Below are 24,291 nucleotides of genomic sequence, written 5' to 3' on the forward strand. Positions count from 1 at the left end.
CGTGATATTTTTCATGCCTAATATAGCATATCTCGTCTCCAACTTTCAAATACATAAAAAAACAGGATAATTTATCGATTTTTTTTGGAATAGTTTTCTCATTAATTGCCCCTCACTGATACATCACGTGATATTTTTCATGCCTAATTTAGCATATCTCGTCTCCAGCTTTCAAATAAATGAAAGAGTGTTTAGTTGGCCATACTAAATCTCATGATTAAATATGTATTAAGTTTGATTTATAAGATTAATCCTCATAACTTAATTCTGGATGGATAGTTTCATGATAATTAATCATATATAGTCTTCCCCTCTAACTAAAATAATCCTAGATGAATAGTCTCATGATTATTTGTCATGACAACTAAACGCCACAAAAAAATACTATAATTGTCATGTTCACATTGTGATGTTTGGGCCCATACGGCCCAACATAATTATTTAATTTATGTGTGAATTGAGTGTATCACATCGATCCTCTTTAGACTCATACTTATCTAAGAATTGTACGATTGTTGCCACGTGTTGTTCCATACGGTTGCTGAGAAATCCTCTTAGTCTCACTTGTCTCGCTGACTCTCTCGTTCTGTCCCATACGCTCTCACATTTATATTCATTTCTCTTTCTCTCTCTAGATTTCATCTCCGATGGCTTCTATTTGCTATCTTTTACTCGTGCTAACATATTTTACTTGTGATGAGTGTCATCAGATCTGTATCGCATTCTTGTTTAGATTGTTAGTAGCTTCTACTCTTGTTTATTTCTTTTTGTATGTTATTTGTGAGATTAGCTATCTCACCAAGGTATCTTTGAAGAGGTTTTGTTAAAATGTACCTTTATATTTATGTCCAAAATTATATCGAATTTCATACTTCATCCGTCTTTAGAAAATAGACAATATTTGAAACGAGACGAAATAATAACTGGTAAAATAAGAAAGAATTCGAAAGGAAAAAGTGATTAGAGTGTTGGCAGTGGAAAATATGATACCCACATTATTAGAAAGAAAAAAAATTTGTACTTAATAAAATATGATTTGCATCCGCTTAGTAAAGTCGGACAACGAAATGAAGGGTTTCTAAAGTAAAACATGTTGATATAAGCACGATCTAACAATTAGAATAAAATTATTAATAATAAAAATAAACTATTTGAAAACTGATTTGTTTTCCTCTGGTGAAAACTGAAAACTTTCAATTCTGTCTTCTCTTTCGACAACCCTTCACATGAAAACCTTCACACTATTCACTAAATATATTTCAGTGGTAGATGTTGAAATGACAGATTTGGAATATCTCTAAATCGTTATAAATCGAATAGTATTTTTTAGTTGGAAGGATTAAAGCTGAGAAAATATTTTAGTGGTCAGTTATATTGGTATGCATCAAGTTGCTAAAAATGAAATTTTATATTTATTTTATACTATTGAAAAAGGGAATATACTCCTGCGGATAAAGCATCTTAAACTAGAGTAGTTTATACTTTATAGTTGTGTTAGATCATAATTTTAACTCTCCCTATTGCTTCTCATCCATTTGTTGGAATATACTCATCATTAACGTTTAACATATAGTGTAATTTTTTTTCCTATTCGTGTCTGCTTTTTTTAATTATTATTCTGTACATATTTTATAGTCGCAGATCTAGATAAATATTCTAATACTACAATATGGTAAGTGTTATTTAGGGTACTGTCGTACCACAAACGGTTTAATCTCGATTGAAGAGAAAATTTTGTTTGTTTATTTGTACAAACAATAATTTACTCCCTTTTCTATTTAAAATGATCATATTATTGAGTGATACTAGATTTTAGATGAATTGTTGAGTGACATGAAGTAGAGAAAAAATATTCTAGTTAAATATTTAAGAAAAGAGGAGCGAGCGTGTGAGTTAAATTCTAAAAGTAAAAAAATGAACATCTTAATGGAGACTGTTATAGATTAGAGCTGGTTTTCGTTTGAGGAAGATGGTAATCTTGAGGGAGAAGAAGAGATAGATTTGCAGAAAGTAAGACTCTATTATTGAACTCAAAATTGCAACTCTAGATACAAAACGATGCTCTTATATGAATGAGCACAAGAAGCAAGAAGCAAGAAACTTCTCTGCTCAACCGAAACAGAAAACTACTTGGACCCTTACTGTTCCAAACGAAGAAAGTAGATGGTAAATCTAGGTGGTATCACAGACTCACAGGATTGATCGTCATATAATGTACCACCTTAGTCTCAGTATTCTCATTATTTTTGTCGTCATACATTATCAACGAAGATCATGCCTACAATGATCTTTACCAATGTGTCCGATCCCATGAATTTTGTGTTCTAACTTCCCTATTACGTACTTAGTAATAAAATCACAAATTTTAATTCTAATTTAAATATGCATGGCCACAAATTTTCGAGATAATACAACAGCTGGACTGTAGACACGTGGCAGAGTTGGTAGTTGCTAACTCCGTCGCCGGAGCACCGAGATTTGAGTGTACCTTGCTTCCCGGAAACGGCAAAATGTGGTGGCGCGGAGAGCCGCAAATCCCATCCAATTATTGGATATCACTCAAGGATTTTGACAGCTATGTCACATTTCATTGACCCCCCAAACCTAAATCAAAATCACTTGGAATTCTAGTTTTTCTCTCTCACAAACACACACACTGAAAAATAAGTCTAATTATAAAGGATAGAGAATGAAATAATATCTGATATATAATAATTGATATGTTGTGATGCCCACCACGTGTGATAAAATACCATCGTGCTTGTCCAAGAACCACGAAAATTGGCATAATCGAATTAGATACTGTTGTGATGTCGGATTCATTATTGTAAAATTTTATAAAGTTATTTATATTTTAAAGATAATAATCGTATTAAATATCTCAAATAATGTGGTCAAAGGCTTCAAACTTGAAAAGCTTAAGTAGGGTGGAAATACGGGCAATGACGGACCTAGACGGGGTCACGCGGGGTCGCCCGACCCCACCGCAAGTCCATGAGTGCTGGCTTGAAGCTCAATAATCGGCGGCCAACTGAGGGCAACTCCGCCTTCCGACCCCACGAAAGACAACTTCATTTCTACTTCAGAGAAATGAGGAAGATAGTAACTAAAAATTTAGAGAAAAATAAAAAGGAAAGGAGAGAAATAAGAGAAAATATTATTGTAAAAATGAAGAAAAAGAATCTAACTTGAGGAGAAATTTAAATTCAAGAACTGAGCTTGATGAGAAAGAGTTGCAGACGCAGGGAAAAGAGAAATGTGGGAGAAGAGAGAAGCCGTTGTTTTGCGTTAGTAACCATGGAATTTCAATACTACTATTCATTTTTTTATTTAATTTATGTTATACACTAACTAATTAATATATTTAAGTATAATAACTAGTTTAATTTATATGCAATTGATTTAGCTGTAGTAGATTCCGTGTAAATTATTTTAAAAAACTAGTATTAGTTAGTATGGTAAATAGATTAATTTAATTTTTAGTTGTAGTTAAAATCAATAATAATATTTGTAAAATAACATAAACAAAAGCATGATTAGAACAATAAAACAATAAAATAAGTACACGGTATCACAAATTAAAAATAAATTGAAATTTTAAATATTTAAGATATGAATACTCTCGTAGAAATCAACTACTACCCTAAATAATACTAAAACCAAAAGTAAATTTTAAATTGTAATGCATATATTTTTTATAATAATAATTTAAATATATTTAATTAAATAATAATAATTTAAATACTATATATATTACTGATACTAATTCTTTATCCGACCCCACAATTACAATTTTCTGGGTCCGTCATTGAATACGGGTATCCGTGGATATCCGATCCGAAAAAACCGGGTATCCAAACCTGAAAATCATAAAAATGTCTATCCAAAACCCATCCCGATATATTTTCGGGTACTCCAATACCCGCCCCGGGTATCCATATCCGACATATCGGGTATCCAAATACTCGACTCTTTACATGTGTTAATAATTAATAAAAGAATTAAATTTTATATATTGATAGAAATATAGAAATATCTAAATCGACCAATATCTTTAATGTTACATTTATTTTGTAGTATAAAACTAAAAAAAATGGATCACTTTTATTTTAAAGTATAAGATTATATTTAATGCAAAATGGCTAAACCTAATTTAAAATATGCTTTAAATAATAAATTGGATATTTGGGTAATACCCGATACCCATTCGGGTTATCCAATACCCGATTTATCTTATATTTCAATACCCAATCCCATAAAATTGAATATTGGGTATCCAAATCCGACGGATATCGGGTCAGGTACGGGTAAATCTAATACCTGATATCCGTATTCCCACCCCTAAGCTTAAGCTCCTTTATTTCTATTATGGGCCTATACTTCATCAGGCCCAACATATGCCCCGGCCCAATTTAGGAAACCGAAGTTGTATTCTGTTGGGCCGAAAAAGGAGAAATATAATAAAAAAAATTCAAAAAAATGAAGAACTCAACAAGATTAGCTGCGGACGGCGGCATGGCTGGCGGCGGCGGCGGAGACGGCGATCGTAGATACTCGTGCAGGACGACAAGCGAAACTCTGGAGTGGATCCACGGCATAATAGATTTCCTCAAACGTTACCGATTTTTCCTAGATGCTCACGTCGTTAATTTCTACAAGGTGAATTTCCTGGCTATTCGATCAAATTGAAGGAATTGACAATCTCTTTTGCTTCATGTATGTTTTTTGTGTGTTAATTTGATACAGGATAGGCTGTGGGAAGCAGTTGATGGAGAGTGGATGGATTGCCTGCGTAGAGAGCCTGTCGAGAAACTGATGCAAATTCCTTCTGGTATGGTCCAGGTATTTCTTCATTCTATCGATTTTGTGCTTTTATATCGTCTGCTTTATGCATAAATTCATGAATCCTGACTAATTGTTCACTAGGAGGGGAAATGGACATAATCTGTAATTTATTGCGAATGTGGCTGATGTAATTTGTAAATCACTCTAAGTTTAGGAACATTGGCCTGCTTCACTCAAGGAATATGTGCACACAGTGAGGTCTCTTAGTCTTCCTCGCAACCAGGCAGATCTACAGAAGGTATTTCCAGCTTAGAGTCGTTCATTATTAGCTGTGTCGTGGACTGATGGTGAATTGTTCCTGCATTGTTGAGGCTGAAACATGTTAGTTTAGTGGAATATGTCATCATGTTTTATTTGCTTCAGCCGAAGTGAGCTGAGAACAGAACATTCTGTGGATGCATCCTGGAATTTTACTGATACAATCAGCTTCTTTTTTTCGTCCTTATATTTGTTTTCTACTACCTAGCAAATTTACTAGAATTCATTATGAGCGTTGATTTTGGGTTGAGTTTCTTCATTTGTCTTCCCAGGCTTTCCCAGGTGTGCGAGTAGCAGAACTCAATAACGTAATTTCGCAAGGCATGAATCGGAAGAAAAAACATGAAGTAGGCTCCATATGTTCGCCTCTTTTCCCTTGGAATATTTTAATTCTCTTAAAAGTAGTATTTCCTTAGTATGTTATGTATCAAGCAGCATTGACCTCAGAATTTGTTCATCTAATTCTACCCTGTATTTTATGAGGGAATCCTAAAGTTACCAATGAAACTTAATTTTCTTTGCATTGATTGATGATGTACTTGTTTCAATCAGGTCACAAGTTATGAAGTTAGTTCCAAATTAATTGGAATAGAAAAGTTCTTAGATAGATGGATTTGCCTGTACAAATTGCATGTATAAATTTCTGAATAATTTCGATAGTAATTGAAGTTGGTTGTAACCACATGTTCATAAATTAGAAGTTAATGTGATGTCTTTTGGCTTTAATTGACAGTTCAATTGGTGGAACTTGGAGGGGTAACTTACTCGTATTTGATGTTTGCCTGAGTAGATAGAAGCCCTTGCTGCTGTTATTGATTCAATTGCTAGGAGAGTTGGAGCCGACACTGTCGTCGATGTTGGTTCGGGGCAGGTGTTGTACCTCTTGCTTTGGTTGTATCTACATAAATGCTTACTCCAACCACATTCTAGCTCATGTATAGTCAGGGAACTTGTATTTTTTTTTAACTCGTTCCAGACACTTTTATGTTTAATGGGTTCATGGTTTGGTTTTGCAGGGTTACCTTTCTCAAGTTCTTTCCTTTGAGCATGGTCTTTCTGTAATAGCAATTGATGCCTCTTCCCACCATGGGAGCATCACAGATGCACGGGCTAAACGAATTGAGAAATATTATGCAGCTAAATTATGCAAATCTAGGTGTGGGATTTATTTATTATATTTATATTTGTGGGTTTTTTAAGTTTCATAGACCTACTCTTCATTTCATACACCTGTGCAAACTTTATTGGCCAAGCCTGTTTGTCACATATACCTGCTGAATAAAGATTTGTGTTGAATTATATTTCCTAAATACGTATGCTGACTGAGAGAATTTTCTTTTACCTTTATCTTAGAGACTGATTGAATTCTTGTACCAGATTACAAAATAAAGGTTTCAGCAAACCCAGAACAGTCACATGCCAAGTGCTGTCCCCTGCAATGTTGAAAGATGTCAGCAGCTCTTTAGTCCAGGTTGATGATTTGGATAAACCTTCGATTATCAGGACACAGGCTGAAAAAAATTCCCTAGAAGAAACTAATGGAAGTAAATCTCCCTCGTCCTTGAAAGGGAATGCCAACTCTTCATTGGTTCTGGCCGGACTTCATGCCTGTGGAGATCTTTCAGTGACTATGCTTAGGTTGGTGTCAGATAATTTCCTATGTTCAGTAGAGTTTTCATGATATATTGACATGGACAAGTTCCCTTACGTTCTTTTTTTTTGGATGGCTAAATGAATTTAATATAAAGGCAGCGCCTGAGATCTTAGATCTTTGGTCTCAAGCATTAACCTCTCTACCGCTAGGCTAATTCACACACACACCTTATGTTCTTCAGTACTCAAGCATTAAGGTTGTGAGGTAGCAATGATATTGATGGTGCCACTATTTGCAATTTGCTATAGTATTCTATTCACTCTGCATTTAATTTGTTAATTCATTCATTCTTGTTATTTGTATCTAGGACATTCATGGAATGTGATGAAGTTAAAGCAGTGATAAGCATTGGTTGTTGTTATAACTTATTATCTGAAGATGACACCGCAGAGGCAGATAATCTATATGGTTTTCCAATGAGCAAAGGCACTAAATCTGCAGGTTTCAGGCTAGGAAGAAATGCCCGCGATCTCGCCTGTCAGGTAGCTTTCGTTTTGACATATCTTTTAATACAGTGCTAAATTGTATTTTGGCTTGGTATTGCTCGGATTCAAGATACCAAGGTGCATAAAATTTCATTTGGTGCAGCTGATCCAACAACTTAATTTCTCAATTTTCTACCTCCAATGAAAGATACCGGTAGTGCATTATTATGTTTTGTAGGGTGCTGCTTCAGATAATATTTTGGACCATGTTTGGATAAATGTTTTCATATGCTTTTATTAATTTACCCTTTCTTAAAAAATAAACATGTACAGTACATAATCTTTCCAGTGCCTTTCTGTGAGGATCAACTATTTTGCTAACCTTGCTTAATTTCATTAGAGTCCAGATAGATGGAGAACATTGGGAGAAGCGGCTGGCCTCCACAATTTTGAGCTTCATGCATTTCGTGCTTCCTTTCAGATGGTACAGACTACAGACCACAGCATGTTTTGGGGGAATTTTTATCTGTAACCTATATTTAAATTTAGCAGTAGCATTCCTTTCATTAAGTCAGTTGTTAGCTGTGCTGAAAATTATGGTGACCATGAGCCATAACTACGTTTAGTGAGTAAAATGTAAGAATCAGTTCATTTTTCACTAAAGTTTCACTGATCATGATGATTCTGTTGCAGGTTCTGTTCCGGTACTATCCTGAAACAATATTTAGAAACCCTTCCATAGGCCGTCAAGGCAAGGCTATACGCCGCCAACACAACAGAAGGATCCTGGTTTTGGATGCAGATTCGATTGATAGTGCTGAATCTTTCTCTCAGAAAAATTGTAGGTCTTTCATTTCTTGAATCCCAGTTTGCTGTAGTTGGCTTATCAGTGTATAAAGTTTTAGTTGTTTTCTCTCTATGAAATCTTCTAAGTATCATTTGAAATTCCATGGTTTGCAGTTGCTGGCAATATAAATAGCAAGGACCTAGAAATCCCCCACCCTAGAATTATGGAAAGAGAAACCTGTGCTTTTATTGACTCCTATAGTATAGTTGTAGCCCAGCTAATAGAAAGTTCTACTTTCTATCTTGCATATGGCTATATAATTTATATTATTATACTTTTGCAGGTTCCACCTGGGCTAGAAATCGTTTGATTAATGAACCTTATTCGTATCCAGAATCTTCAAATGAAGAGTCTCATGATGTTGATAGATACTCCATGTTTGTGAAGTTTTGTAAGTCTGGATTAGATCGGCTTGAGTTAAATGATTCACAGGATATTGAATATTCTCGTGTGTGGAAGGAAACAGAAGAATTTTCTGTAAGTTAGTTTTCCTAAATATCTGATTTTCTTCCGGATGTTTTATGTTTATTTTTTGATTGATCCAGATGATGTTCCGTTTTTGCTGGTTTATTTTTTCTTACGGTCTCGTACCCAAATTTAGAAGGAAAAGATAAATTTTGTGATTAGAAATATGGTCCTCCATCATGATTTCCTATCTTAGCATTCCACATAGTTCAGTTCATTGCTGTGGGAAGGGCTTAGGGTTAATTTGTGAAACATGATCAGGATCATATACAGACACAAATTTGGGCCATTGACATTTGGATCCTGAAAATCTTCTAAACGGGTGTTGATAAAATTATGTTAAAAGAGACATGAGCTAAATTATCATGTTGTCTATAATATATTTGTAGGAATAGGATGTTGAGGACTCCATCCTCCTTTGGTATGGATACTTGTATTACTTTTGTGTTTCATATGAAGTGAAGCATGGATGTTGTTTTACATTTTACTTTTTTGATTAACGGGAAGTTATTTGAACAAAAGTTAAATAGAGAATATACAGTAAAAACAAAGCTCCAGATCCTAGGGAGCATTTTGAGGACCATTGGATTAGCTGCTCTCCTCAGAGGTTAATATTAGAAATGGGCCACTCACCCCCTTAAAAGGCCTCATAAGGGGGGAGGGTTATCCACAGTTATATAGATTAAATGGGATCTTCACCAAGTCGATGTGGGACAAGATTTAGGCATTTGACCGTTAATATTAACATGGCTTGGTTGTTAGACTGAACTTAGTATGTTTAGCAGTACAATAAAATATTTCCATCTGAAATGTAGTTTTGTTAGTCCTGTGTATGCAAGGATGCGACATAGTTGAAAAGAATAGCTATGAAAGATAAAAAGATTCATTGAGATCTTGGTTTAGGAAGTATGGTACCTCTGTTAATTGTTTGAATATTTATCTGATTTTGAGCCTTATTAATCTTGAACGACAAGAAGTCCTCTGCCTTAGAATGTGGCTTGATAGAGTATTCCATGATCAAGCATGTTTACATGCAAGGTTATTAAATCTGAAAGGCTACTGGCTATTAATATTTGTATCTGGTAGTGCCCTTTTAATTTTCTTGTTTTTCCTATGTGATATAAGTTGAAATATTTCTTCTAAAATATTTATGAGTGCAGTATTTTCTTATATTCAGATGAATAACATTATTAAGTGCAGGAACTTGTTGGGCCGTATTGGACACTACGGGCTGCTCTAGGACCTATTTTAGAAACTCTACTGCTGCTCGATAGGCTACTTTATCTCCAGGAGCAGAGCAATGTGCTCAGTGAGGCAGTTATGGTGCCTTTATTTGATCCTATATTATCTCCCAGGAATGTGGCGTTAATAGCTAGAAAGATCTGAAACCATCTTCAAACTTCAAGGTCCGAAAAGTCATGCACGTTTGCCCATGAATAGATATCGCCTTTTTCACATGGCTTCTCACTTTCGATATTGATGTCTTTATATTCACTGTAGCTGAAGTTGATACCGGTATGCTGTATATCAGAAGCTGCTTGTCTTGCGTTTTTGCACTTTCAATGATGGTATCATCTCCACGCTTTCCTGTTTTATATATTCGAGAATAATGCAGTTCATTCAAGATGACGCCTGGTTCTATTATTTTCTGTTGATGTATTGTTATCTATTTCTCTCGAGTCCTACGAGTGAAAAGGTATGCACCGTGTAAGTCATATGAATGCGCGCGTGTCCACCAAATTTTTTCCCAGGAGGAGATTAAAGAAAGTGATGCTTTGTGTGAAAATGGCAGCCTCTTTTGTTTTCTAGCTTAGCAAGAATCTGATGTTCTGGTCTTTTAAAAGATCTGGGACCGCCGGACCAGTACATACGTGCTCCAAAATTTCAACAAAATTAGTTTTCGGTCTCGAAAACACAGCCTTTTTTGTGTTAATGCATGTTATTTTCATAGTTGTGCTCTTCTGTTTTTCCTTCTCGTTGAAAGTCAGTCTTTTGATTTCTTTTCTGTATCCTCTACTATGTTTCAAACTTGTATTTTTTTACATGTGGCTAGCTAAATCGAGATTGAAATGCGATAAAGAAAAGAGAACTGGGTGGAAAGTAGTTGCGGTGGCCAACTGTTTGATGCGAAGGCTTATCAACCTAGGCAAATGGTTGGTCACGACACGAGCTATTTTTCTATTAGATCATTCATTTTGCTACCTAAACAACCCTAAAAAATGATTTATCATAATTGATAATACTGAATCTAATAATCAAGAAATATCAATTTCCTACTAAATTCTTAATTGCTAAATAGACTAGAACACTCTGAAACTGAAAATATTGTATTAATGTTTTTATTACTATTATACACTTTAAAAAGCGACACTTGTTATCAATAGTAGTAGAAGCCTTAAGAGTATCCATAATAGCCGACTAGCTGAAGCCCTAACCACCGGTGTGCGGCTAGGGCGCTCAGCTAGTCCGCTATTGCGGTAGGCTAGCCGAGTGGATGAAAAACCAACGCCCTAGAGCTAGGGCACGGACTAGCACGATTAGCCGATCGCTAGCGATTGGCTAGCTGATTTTTCAATTTTTTTAATAATTTTTTTTAAAACTTTTTCTAAAATATCATATTCCCATTTTATTTTTTCTGTCTTTTTTTTTTCAATTCATTTCGTTGTTGTTTTTGGTGTTTTTTTTTCTCGGGAGGGCTAGGCTATAGCTAGTCTATTGCTAGGCTGTTGCTTGGTTAGGGCGGTGGCTAAGCTGTGGGAAGGACATGATGATGTGGCAGAAGGAGTATTTGGCTAGGCTATTGCTAGTCCACTGATCTTAGAGCATTTACAATAAGGCTGAATTTTGGGGGCCTTATAGCAAGCATTGTTTTTTTTTTTCTTGCCGTATCATTTTCAGCCATAGCCTAGGCTAGAGGTGCCCACGGTTCAGGAACCGGCGGTTACGGTTCGGAACCGCTGGTTCCGATTTTAGAAATTGTTGAATCGGAACCGAACCGTGAGGGTGTTTCGCGGTTGTGATTCTGGTTCCAAAACCGCCGGTTTCGGTTTTGGTTCCGAACCGACGGTTTTCCGGTGGTTTTTCACGGTTCCGACTTGATTTCATGGTTTTCTGGCGGTTTTTCGTGGTTCCGGTTTGGAACCGCCGGCTCCGGACGGTTCCAGCACGGTTTCGGTTCGGGTAAATTCTCACGGTTTCGGTTCGGAACCGTAACCGCCAGTTACGGTTTCGGTTTTAACCGCCGGTTCGATAAACCTTGGCAGGTCTAGCCTAGGCTGATTGTTGCATTTTGCAGCTGTTTTGATTTTTTATCTTAATTTAATTTTAATACAGTAATTTATCTATAAAAACACTATTATTTCTCATCTCGTTTCACCATCTCTTTATTCCACTCTCATTGTATATTCTCTTTCCGCCGGTCTGCCAATAAATTCCACGACCCCGACATCTCAGATCCATTTGTCGCGTACTGATTTTTCGGGGCCTTATTGCTAATGCCAATAGGAACCTGATTTTTTAGGCCTTATTGGTATTGCCAATAGGAACCTTAATGGAGAGGGAATGCGTCTCTAATTAGTTTACAACTTGTCATCCTAATAGCCTCACAAATACAATCGAAGTCGCAATCATAGTAAAGGTGAGTAAATGAAACTATTCAATGTACTTAACTTAAGCACACATATACAACTACAAAATCAACTATTCTCTTTGATAAGCATTCGGTCAAAAACACTGTGCAAATGTGTATCTATCAAAACGCATCGTTGTCGCCATGATAGTGCTGTAATTCTTATCGAAACACTAAGCCATATATCCCTTTCTCAGATAACAAGGTTCCACAATTATTCCTTCCAAATTTTTATCTTCTAAATTTTCGTTAATTTGTCACATTCGACCTTAGAATATTCAAACTCTTCGTCTATAATGAAATTATCAATTTATTTAACACCCTAACAATTGTGGATAGAATGTTACGTTCATTTCATTCCATTCTACTAGCAAATCATTTCAACTCAATGTGCAAATGTGTTCTTGAAAACTTGGAATTATGGTTAATTGACCTAGTTATGTTCTAATTAGCTTGTGTGGCAAGATTAATTCGTAATCATGCCACTTGATACCTGTTGTTGTATCTTGTAATAACGATAGCACTGCCAATGAGTTTAAAAGTCGGTTGTGTCAACCTTCAAGTTGCAAGCCCAAAGTCTAATGTTATTTTTATAATATGATTTTCGAATCTAATAATTTGAATGAATCCTATTAGCTCATGATTATGTATTAGTTCATTTAGAAGCAACGAAGAAAGTGGATACTTTGATACTATGAAAGATGGGTCTCCAATATAGAGTAGTGACGCAGAAAAAAAAATATTTATAAGGAATGTGATGATCCGCTTTGCTTATACTAGTAGAATATGTACATACATATTAAAAATAATACTATATTGAAAAAAAATACTAATAATATGTTTAGTACAGAGTATAGTACTTTAAAACTAGTACAACAACTAATTTAACTTAATATTTTGTTTATTATAAGATACTCCTTCCGTCTCATAAAAACATGGACATTTGAGACGACACGTGAATTAATGCATAATTGGTAAATTAAGATAAATGAGAAGAAAGGTACGCTAAAATAGTGTTAGTGGATACTTTTTCATTTTCATTTTGTAGTACTCATTTTTAACATTTTCTTTTTACCTTCTCAACCTAGTCTATATATTGTATCCATTTTTCCTTGTTTCCTTTTTTTTTTTTAAATTCCAGTTCCTCTTAGTCATACAGCTGATCTTCATCTGCGTAAATTTAGTAAAGGACTCAAATGAATTATAGCCAATTTAAAATTAACAATACAAAAAAGAAAAAAAATATTGTGGCAGGGTTTTAAGCCCATTCACCCTATAAGGTGTGTCTACCACTCTCGGTAGTAATTAAAAATTATCGGTGTGTGTGAGTTGGCCAAACAGTAGAAATGTTACTGTCTGAGGCTAAAGGTCTGAAGTAGATATTTTATCTTACGGCAAATTCATTGCCAAGAAATTTTATCGACAATTTAAGTTCATGTTACTAAGTTTTGCGATTATTTAACATTTTCAAAGGTAAAATAATAATTTGAAAGGTTTCAAAGAAATAAAAAAAATTGGTTTATTTGAATTAGAAGTACAAATCACTTATCGCACATAAATAGGAACTTATTCCACATAAATAGCTAGAGGGCAAGTATGATTAAATTTAGCCTTTGATCTCATATAGTATAATATGAACAATTCTCTCAAAGATAAGTATTGAGCCCCACCAATCTAAGAATCTAAGTATGCATAAGACAAAAACTTATACAAACAATTCTTCTCTTTCTAATTCTTTATCACAATCCTAAGCTTAAAATTCATCCACATTAGTTCAATAAAAATAAGGACCAGATCGAGCTTGGCATTGACAATCAACCCAAAAAAATCCCTACACATACAAAAGCTAAATACTTTTAAAACTCACTTTGCATTGACTAGATGGCATTGACGATAAATGGTAGACAATTAGGCATTAACTATTTGTAATAGTTCATAATTATTTTTAGTATAGCATTTAAGATCCTACTTGATATAGGAAATTGACATAACATAAACTAGGAGATAGATAGGGACATATAATTAAAGGGTTGGACAATTTATGATTACCGAAGCTAAGATTCTTTTCTCACTCCCCTTTTTTGTGTTTGTGATTTAGCATGTTTAGGACACACTTATAGTTTCATCCCATTCTTACAATTTCATGTGTTGAAAATATAAAGGATTTTTTTTAACATAGTAGAATGAAAAAAATGTGGATAGAAGATAAAAAAAAGTGAGTAACAGATTAGGTGTAACTTTCCATTTTAAAAATTTACTATTTTTGATGGATGATGAGAGTATATACTAGTATTATAGTAGACTATTTAGATATAAACAGAACACGGTTCAAAGGAAGGATCGAAAATAAGATTGTGGTGTCATCGAGTTCCCACATAAATATATTAGAACATTATCCTGTCTAGTTCGAGCATTAAAATACAATTATATATTTGAATATTCGATTCCAAAAGTTAGCAAATTTAATGGACAATAATAAGTAAACATATGAATTTATCAATATTTGTCCGACTGATTAAACCATGAACCAATACTTTCATCGATTTGTTACAGATTCAATTTTTAAAATATTGAAATTGTGACGTTTATGATCCTTTGATTCCCACTTCTAATCAATTAATCAAAAACATATTATAATCATTGAATCAAAGATTATTTTGAATCTGATTCATTAATATCCAACACCTAGCTAATTATTCCCCTTAATCTCGAAGACTTGGAGCCATTGAATTGTAAGATACTTCCACCAACTCCTTCAATTTATTAGATTGGGGATTAAGTCACCTATAAGGATTAGTGTATGTGTTATTTTGTTGTATTTTTTTTAACAAGCTTTATTTTTTTTAAATAAAACATTGATTTGTAAGATGAAGAATCCGCGTAAGCTTAGATTTAAATCTGAGTGTATATAGATAGTATTATACTTGTGCTTTGTGCTGATTTCTGTTTATCAAGTGGAGGTTGCGTAAATTTATTTATTATGAGGTCGTTTAATTTTTGTGTTTCCAATTATATAATTTCTACATATACTGCCTAACCTCACTTCTATCACAATTTTAGTTATAGATAACATGAACATCAAACCAAGTCATACTTCGTTTTTCCTTCATATGCATTTTTTTAGTCGTTTGTAACTTTCAATAGAAAAACACAATTACTAGAAAAAATGTAACTATTTTATACTCCCTCCATCCCGTTTTAGGAGTCCTAGTTGAGTCGGGCACATGTTTTAAGAAAGTATTTGAGTGTGTAATAAATAAATGTTGTAGTGGAAGTTGGGACTACTTTTAACAATTTTTTACTTAATTTGTAGGCATTTTTTATTAGTTTATCCCAACCAGGACTCCTAAAGCGGGACGCCCAAAATTGATCAACCAGGACTCCTAAAGCGGGACGGAGGGAGTAGTATTCTATTTACTATTTTAAGAATGATCATTTGGCGAAAAGACTAGGGTTAGAGTTTAAAATTTTAGCGTAGTATTTCAATCCGAATAAAATACTACTCCTAGTACTTAGTTTAAATGAATTGGCTTAAATTTGAGTGGATTAAACCAATTGATGTATATAGACAGAAACAAAGTAGTATTCCATCCGTACCAAGGAAGATGATCCCTTTCTTGCGCGGCACGAGATTTTATGCAGTTTTATTTTGTGTATTTTTTGGAGAGAGTGAAGCAAGAGAGATAGAATAAAGTAGAGATAAACGGGTTTCTATTTTTACTAATAAGTCATCTTAAATGGGACAAACTAAAAATGAAAATGACTGAGCGAGTACTTATAAAGTTGAATATAAAACATTAAATTTAAAGCCCAATACCAACCCTAAATTTGCTTAGCCGATTAGGTATCGGTACATATCATTATGGCACTTGCGCATCCCATACTACTATGCCCTCGTCTAAATTATTCAAATTTACATGTATTTTAATAATTTAAACTGTCAATTATCCTAAATTTTTAATTATTGTTTTAATTTTCAAATATCAAAATGATTGTCCACATGCTCCATGACGTTGATTGATTTTGTTGAATCACTAACCATTGCAAAAATTAAACGCTGTTAGAATGAAATTTTTGTAATACTATTAATTAACTGAATAAATACCGTGGAATACGATATAAAAATAAACGTAAATGATTTACGATCTAGCAAGTAGTTTTCTTCTATCTACAATTATTTGGTTAAATGATTTACGACCAACCAAAATAAATTAACAAAATTAATTTGACCAATAGTTTTCTTCTATCTACAATTATTTGGTTAATTACCTTTTCACCAATTACCGCCCTACCTTTGGACATTTGTGGATAGGGATTTGTGCAATTATAAAAAACGACATAATTTGAACATAATTCAAACCTACTCACTAATGAGTGCAAAACGAAAAAAATATACAATTAGATGAAAATTTTAAGTCTAAGCGGTTATGATTTCGACAGTGTGTGGGGAGCCTTTGAATTAGGTGCCCAAATTCAAGAAAAATTCAAATAAAACATAATGCCAAGACTCCTCCAAAAATGCTACACGTCATGCTAAATACAAAAACAAGTTAATAATATCCAATTGTTTGTTAGTTTCTATCATTTTGTTTTGTTATCTACAGTCTAATATTTTGGTAATAGTATTTGCAGGAGGAATGATATGCTACATATAAAATATAGGCTTTTTATGTCAGCACCATTCTTGTTTGACACACTTTTAGCATTGGTCGTTTTGATTTATCTATTTAGTTTAATTCTAATACATTAAAAAATGTTGTTGCAATTTTTAATTTCACAAAATTCATAAAAATCAAAGCTCGATTTGCTCGTTTTCTCTATAATTTCAAATAAATGAATAAAATAATAAATCAAGCTTTGATTTTTATGAATTTTGTGAAATTAAAAATTGCAATAACATTTTTTAATGTATTAGAATTAAACTAAATAGATAAATCGAAACGAACAACGCTAAAAATGTGTCAAGCGAGAGTGGTGCTCACATAAGGAGCTCATATAAGATATGTAGCATATCATTGCTTCGTATTTGCAGATATTTCTAAGTTATGATTTGATTAGTGGGAATAGTGTCAACAATGAATTTGCTCTGGAAATATGAAATTTCAAATATAGCACATGGCCTATATTTTGAGATCGAAAATCTTATAACGTGACACATGTGGAAATTATTTCACAAATTTTTAGATGGTGTGAAAAATTAAAAAATCGTTTATTTTCTCATAAATGTTAGGAGTATACTATTGTTTATAAATAGAGGTTCTCATCTACTCGTGTGCGCGGCGCCCAATAATGCACGTCTAAATAATAGGAGTATTACTATACTACTTAATCCTCTTAATTAATAGTATACTACATAAATCACAATTAATACCATAATTACCGTGCCTAATGCGCGCACCCAAGTTTAAATCAATTGTGTCATAACAACATTATTTTCTTGGTGTAAAATGTTTATTTGTTATTTTTAAAGATGATCAATAATATTTTTAATTTATTTTATTAATTATAATGATTTGAATCTTTGACTTATTAAGTTGAAGAACTGTCTTATTAATTAAGTTTGCATCATCTTAGTATAGGTGAGAGAAAATTATATTATGAGTTTCATTATAAAATTAATTGATGATAGGAGGGTAATACAATGATATGGAATAATTATGGAGTATTAGTTTCAATGAGCAACTTTTTTTATTGGTTGGACCTGACCTAAATTTTTTCTGATTGGTTGGACCATATTCAAATTTGAAGTCCAGATATACTGGTGGGTAAGCCATTTTTCTAGATCTACTACTAGGTCAGTGAAATTTGATCCACGGTTGGCTACCCACTTTAGTACCATGACAGATGATTTCTATCGTAAAATCAATTAGTGACGGTTCTAATATATTTTTTAGTTTTAATTATCAACTTAGTTACAAGGAGTTGATAACCGGTGTTTATTTCATTTTTTAATTTGATCATTAATTAGTTTTGTTTTAGTATTAGATTATTTTACGTGTCTCTATTACTGATTATTCAGTGAAACATATAACTTGAACACATTAAGAATAAGAATATAAGATATATACGTCATTGATCACCGCAATTTTCTGACTCAAAATATTGACATCACCCATGAATGTTTCTCCAAAAAAATACTTGTATTTGTGAATGCTAATTTTGGCCCTTGAACTTAGCCTACTTGTGCTGACTAATTTAGTAGACAAATTATTCATCATTGTATTCACTTTATTTACACGACCAAAAAACCATTATATTTGGTCTGATTAACCCATAACTTTCAAAAATTTCCGATATCATAACTTCCCAATTTTTTCAATCGTCCCATAGTGAATTCATTCATCATCCTACTTGTTTGAATTTATTGACATCACGATGCATATCGTACATAGGTAAAAATAAAGACCTAGATATATTTTCCTGTCTGTCATATCAAACTTAAACTTTTCATGAATCTAATTAGGGGTGGCAAATCGTGCGTGTTGTGTCGTTATCGTGTCGACACGATAACGACACGACACGATAACAACAAACACGAACACGACCCGTTAAGAAAACTCCAAACACGAACACGAACACGACCCGCTACCCTCAGACACGAATACGACACAAACCCATTAACGACACGAACCACTTCGGGTCAACACGACACCTAAACCCGATAACAACACATATACGACACAACACGATAACAACACTATAATAATAATATTATAATATATTAATATTATTTCTAATATGAAAATTTTAATTTTAATTTTAAATTTTTAAATTTTTAAAATTTTAAAATAAATAAAAATAAAATTAATATTATATATACTTAACGTGTAACACGACACGAACACGACACGAAATAATATTATAGTATACTTAACGTGTAACACGAACACGACACGAAATATTCGTGTCCTTATCGTGTCGACACGATAAGGACACGAACCCAATAAGCTTTGATACATACCATTAATTTCGTGCGGGTTCGTGTCGTGTTATCGTGTAGTGCCAAAAATTGTCAGCCCTAAATCTAATATCATAGACAATTGAAAAAATTGCGAAGTTATTATATTAAAATGTCATTGGTTATGAAGTTGTCTCACCCTTCAAGGTGCCTATAAATCCGTACAAAGAACAGTCACTAGATCGGTCGTCGGAAAAAAATATCTCTTGCATAGTCCACGTAAGACAAGAGGGTAGGTCCACGTCATCAAACGAATGGATTTGGAGGTTCAAAACCCCACCTCACACCAAATTCCTTTCTTGACTTTGCAACTACACATTTTATTTTTCATTTCTATGAGTGTATATATATACATACATATATGAGGAGCATTTGTAATTTATATAAAAAGTGAGTTTGCTCCGTCACCGGAAAAACAGAAACATGAGCTGTTTAAGCAGCGTGGAGGCGAAGCTGCCGCCGGGATTCCGGTTCCACCCGAAAGATGAAGAGCTCATCTGCGATTATCTCCTCAACTGGATCACCGGCTGCCCCCACCCTCTTCCTCTCCTGCTTCAAGTTGACCTCAACAGCTGCGAGCCTTGGGATATTCCAGGTCTCTCTCTCTCTTAATTATTTATTGAATTTACAACTGGTTTTTCACCATATATATTTGGTTCTTGCTAAAGGAATAGTAATTGTTTTGATGCTTATCTCTCAAAAAATAAAAACAAAAATTAGCCTTTAATCCAAGAACGTGCATGTGTGCGAGGAAGGAAGAAATTGTTAAATATTACTCTCATTGTCTACTATTAATTGGTCTACTCTGACACAGTTCGGGTTTTAAGAATTGTAATATGAAGTCGATGAAAAAAGCTGATATACAGAATGCAAGTTCTACTTTTATAAATGAGTAAGTAGAGCGTGTGGTCTATTAAAAAAAATAGTACTCCATCTGTTGGTGACGGCACATGTTTTAAGTATATAATTAGTAAAATTTAAAAGATATAAAAACAAAATATAATTGAAGTATTATTAGTGAAAAATAAGATTTATCTTAGAAAATATTTATCAAATACTATTAAAGAAGAATTAATTTTATGGGACATTAAAATAAATTTTTTTTATGAGATGGGAGATATAGTTTTTAATAGACTTAAAAGGAATTATGAGATAATTATTGGTGGAGGAATGCATTAGGAAAGAATCTTGTGAATGGATAAACCCCGAAGTGCGTGTAGACAAGGTAATTGAGTTTGAAAAATGGAATATATACTTACCAATCATCCCACAAAAATTCTCAATCAATTACCTTTTTGAAGAAATCGACACTTTTGGTCTTGTCATAAGCTTAAGATGGAGACAGCTATTAATTTCAGATAATTTGTTCAAACTCATATAACCATACGCGTGGACACCTTCAAATCTCAACCACAATCTCACTTCAAATTAGACACCTACAATATTTCTCTATTAGCAATAGTGGTTGGCAAAAATTAGAGCTCCATAATAATTATTCATGTCCCATTTCACACTTGCGTCACCTTCTTTATCTTATACACTTGGCTATGCAAAATTACATAGTTGAGACATTGACACTTTGCCAATATATAATAATTCAATTGGCCTTATGGGGACATCCCTCATCACCAAAATAGGGACTCGTTTGGCACCCATAGCAGCCACACCACGTGTCGCCAGCCAACTTGTCACATCACTGGCCGGCTGTTCAGTGGTCTGGACATATTGCCACGTGGTGTGTCCAGTCAATTACAATTACAGAAAAAGAGAGAAATTACTTGTATATATAATTGTGATTGGCTGGACACACCATGTGACAATATGTCCTGACCCATTGAACTTTTATTCCTAAACCTCCTTCTAAGCTAAAAAATTATTTTTAATTCATATAATATCATCGAATTTTTGGTATGAGTCATTGTGCAAAATTCCTTATTATCACAACAAATTATATATAGGAAAATTATTATTGTATCGAAAATTAGAATTCAAAAAAATTTCTGCTTCCGTTCCTGCTAGAACATCATTTCTCCATCGATTGCGATTGGTCCATAGATGTGGGGAGTTCTACACTATGTGATGTTGGTTTATACTTAAATATATATACATGGTGATTTAAATAAAATTTGTGATTGTCTTATTAGAGTATGCATGTGTGGGAGGCAAGGAGTGGTATTTTTACAGCCAAAGGGACCGGAAATATGCAACCGGGCTTCGGACAAATCGGGCCACAGTATCGGGCTATTGGAAGGCCACGGGCAAGGACCGGGCCATAATCCACAAGGGAGTCCTAGTCGGCATGCGAAAGACGCTGGTATTTTATCAGGGCCGGGCCCCCAGAGGCCAAAAGACCGAGTGGGTCATGCACGAGTTTCGCCTCGAAGGAGCCCACGGGCCCGGCCCGAAATCGGTCTCCCCCTTTAAGGTAGCATACCTATCTAATAATTTATTATGTCGTTAATCACGATCTAATCCCTTGACTAATCACAATCAAGTTGATCATTTATATTCGACATGATCTTCAACTTGTTAATAGTATTATGGAAGTCATTAAATTACAGGCTGTTTTCATTTTAAAAAGACTTCTCCGAATATCCCAATTATTCTAATCCAAATTTCGTTGCCTTGTGCATAAAGAATTCAATGAATCACGACAATTAGTTATTTGGCTTTATACTAATTTAATCCTACCCATATAATACCCTTTTGTCGTTTTCTGCTTTCCGCTCACCAGAAAGTAGGTGTAATACAGTTCTCTTGATAATGAAATACACAAGCAAATTGCTGAAAAATTATCAAATTTGGTTAAATTCTGACCAATCCAAAACTTTTAAAATTGACAATTGTATATAATTCTGACAATTTTTTTCAATTGTCCTATTATAAAAAATTCGGCGACTTATATAATTTATTTTTTATGTAGGAGTATAATACTTTCTCCATCCTCCGTTAATAGTCCCATTTGCTACTAGGAGTAGTATTTTTTCCATCCGTGAATAATTGTACTATTTGTTTTTTTATTACTTTTGATAATGAATTTCATATATCATTCAAAATTTCTTAAAAACTAGTAATCTATAAAAATAAGATTCATTTTTTGCTAACCTTTTTTATTCCGGTACATTTACATATATAGTAACTTTTTCTTCTTTCTTACTTTACTCTCTCTTACTTTATTCTCTCTACTTTATTCACTTTTTACTTTATTCTCTCTACTTTTTTCTCTTTCTTACTTTTTTATCTATTTATTTAACACACTCAACATTCATTTCTTAAACTCCGTGCCGAAAAGTTCCGCCTCAACTATGAGGGAAAAACTAGTAATCTATAAAAATAAGATTCATTTTTTGCTAACCTTTTTTATTCCGGTTTACATTACATTTCTTAATATCAGAGTAGTCAGAGTGAGTCTTTTATTAGCGGATGAAGGGAGTATGTCTTTAGTGCCCTCTTGTAGAAAAGTTACCTACATGTATGATGCTAGACTTATCGACTATTTCTAAAAGTTATGAAATTGACTAAAAATTATAAATCAGTGATTTTTCTCACTCGTTATCCATTTATTTATTACTCTATTCATCCACGACCAATAGTTATATTTTATTTTATTTTAATCTATCCATAACCCTAAACAGGATTGGGTTCTATGCCGAGTGTTCTTCAAGAGCAGATCAGAAACCCCAGCCAGATCAGAGGAAGCCCCCGGGAGCAGCCGCTTCGACGTCGTCGCCACACCATCATCCCCGCCACTGCCGCCCCTAACGGACCCCTTCTTCCCATTCGACGCCGCGGATCAGTATAATCACGAGCTGCAGGTGCCCTGCTTCTCCATTTTAAACAACAACCAAACGGACCCTAATTTCTCGATCCTCGGCCACATGGACCCGCCCCCGGTCCATGACCCGTCTCCCTGCGACAAGACGATGATCAAAGCCGTCTTGAATCATCTCACCAAAATGGAAAGTGAGATCGATGATCGGACGAGCATGCAAGGCGGCTCCCCGAGCTTCGAGGCCGACAGCTATCTGTCGGAGGTGGTGTGGAATAATAGCTACTCGTGATGTTGCAATTCTTGGAAACATGTGATTGTTTTTTGGGAATTTTCATCAAGATTGGAGTTTTGAAGCCAAGAAATTAAGATTAATGTTGTTAATGCTATTGGTTTAGATTAGATATAGGTTTGTATCAATGTACATGAAATGTTTGGTATGTGCAATTGGATACTTGTAAGAAAGAATATATTTACTAAGTGATGTTAATTAGAACTGTATATGCTTCTAATTTTAATATTTTCTCAATTTCCTCGTGAAAAAATGATCTGATTTCCTATTTGGCTACGTCGATTTATAAAAAATGATCTCAATAAAAATCACAAATTAATAAAATTCATAAATCTAAGCAAACTATTTATAGAATCCCGATAGTTCATAATTGGATCATGATTAATAATCTTGTTTTACCATATCATACTTAAACTTACATTTTTTATTTATTTATTCATTTGAAACCCACTCTGCCCCATGTTTCATTAAATACATGACATACATGGTAAATATACAACCTTTTTAAATTAGGCAGTTGCTGGTGAGTTTACATATTGAAATAATTTAATTGGTACTAAATTAGAATTGGGTTAATTGGCTGTCCATTTTCTTAAGTAATAGTAGTATATAGATAATAGATTACCTTCCAAGTCAATGAAATTCAATTGGTTGATTCATCTACTTGACTTTGTAGACTTAATCAAGAATATAAAATGATGTATTGTTATCTGGAATTAATACATGGTTTACTAGCAACTAGTACTATAAAATAGTTGTACTAGTATTAATTAGTTTGTTTACATTCATAAATTTAGCAGTTGGGTGGCTATATATGTGTACATTGTCATTTAATAATAAAATAATGTAGTAATAAAAAATCAGCTGGTGATATATATATTCACAATTAATCAACTAATTAGAGCACAATTATTGATTACAAATCATATTTTACTTCACATTTTATCGAAATAATATTTAAATAATTCACTAATAACTCTCTTCCCATTCATAGTTCTAATAAGAGCGTCGACAGAAAAAGATAAAATCACTAATCACTAATAGTCATAACGAAGACGACATGTGTGTCAAACAAAGCAACTTTACCACTACCAAAAACATTGGAGATAAATCGACCTTTGAAAACATCATGTCATGACCCCTTGCAATA

General features: G+C 33.7%; 2 protein-coding genes across 3 annotated transcripts; both read left to right on the forward strand.

Annotated features, from left to right (window-relative positions):
• Positions 1-4,450: 4,450 nt before the first annotated feature.
• LOC125218355 (probable methyltransferase-like protein 25) lies at positions 4,451-10,444 on the forward strand. 2 transcript variants are annotated; one of them, XM_048120007.1, is made up of 13 exons: positions 4,451-4,659; positions 4,747-4,842; positions 5,000-5,083; positions 5,376-5,450; positions 5,894-5,974; positions 6,120-6,259; positions 6,481-6,741; positions 7,065-7,239; positions 7,583-7,666; positions 7,876-8,023; positions 8,313-8,506; positions 9,695-9,900; positions 9,995-10,444. In XM_048120007.1, the coding sequence occupies exons 1-12, from the start codon at positions 4,480-4,482 to the stop codon at positions 9,878-9,880; spliced, it is 1,704 nt and encodes a 567-aa protein (XP_047975964.1). In that variant the 5' UTR covers positions 4,451-4,479; the 3' UTR covers positions 9,881-9,900; positions 9,995-10,444. The 2 variants fall into 2 exon arrangements, with proteins under 2 accessions (XP_047975964.1, XP_047975966.1); XM_048120009.1 differs by lacking the exon at positions 5,376-5,450.
• An 8,985-nt stretch (positions 10,445-19,429) lies between these two features.
• On the forward strand, positions 19,430-23,360 carry LOC125219908 (NAC domain-containing protein 21/22-like). Its single transcript, XM_048122000.1, has 3 exons — positions 19,430-19,675; positions 21,225-21,505; positions 22,716-23,360. The coding sequence occupies exons 1-3, from the start codon at positions 19,504-19,506 to the stop codon at positions 23,139-23,141; spliced, it is 879 nt and encodes a 292-aa protein (XP_047977957.1). The 5' UTR covers positions 19,430-19,503; the 3' UTR covers positions 23,142-23,360.
• Positions 23,361-24,291: the final 931 nt, after the last annotated feature.

Source organism: Salvia hispanica, chromosome 4 (assembly GCF_023119035.1).
Source record: "Salvia hispanica cultivar TCC Black 2014 chromosome 4, UniMelb_Shisp_WGS_1.0, whole genome shotgun sequence".
In the NCBI taxonomy this organism is placed as follows: domain Eukaryota; kingdom Viridiplantae; phylum Streptophyta; class Magnoliopsida; order Lamiales; family Lamiaceae; genus Salvia; species Salvia hispanica.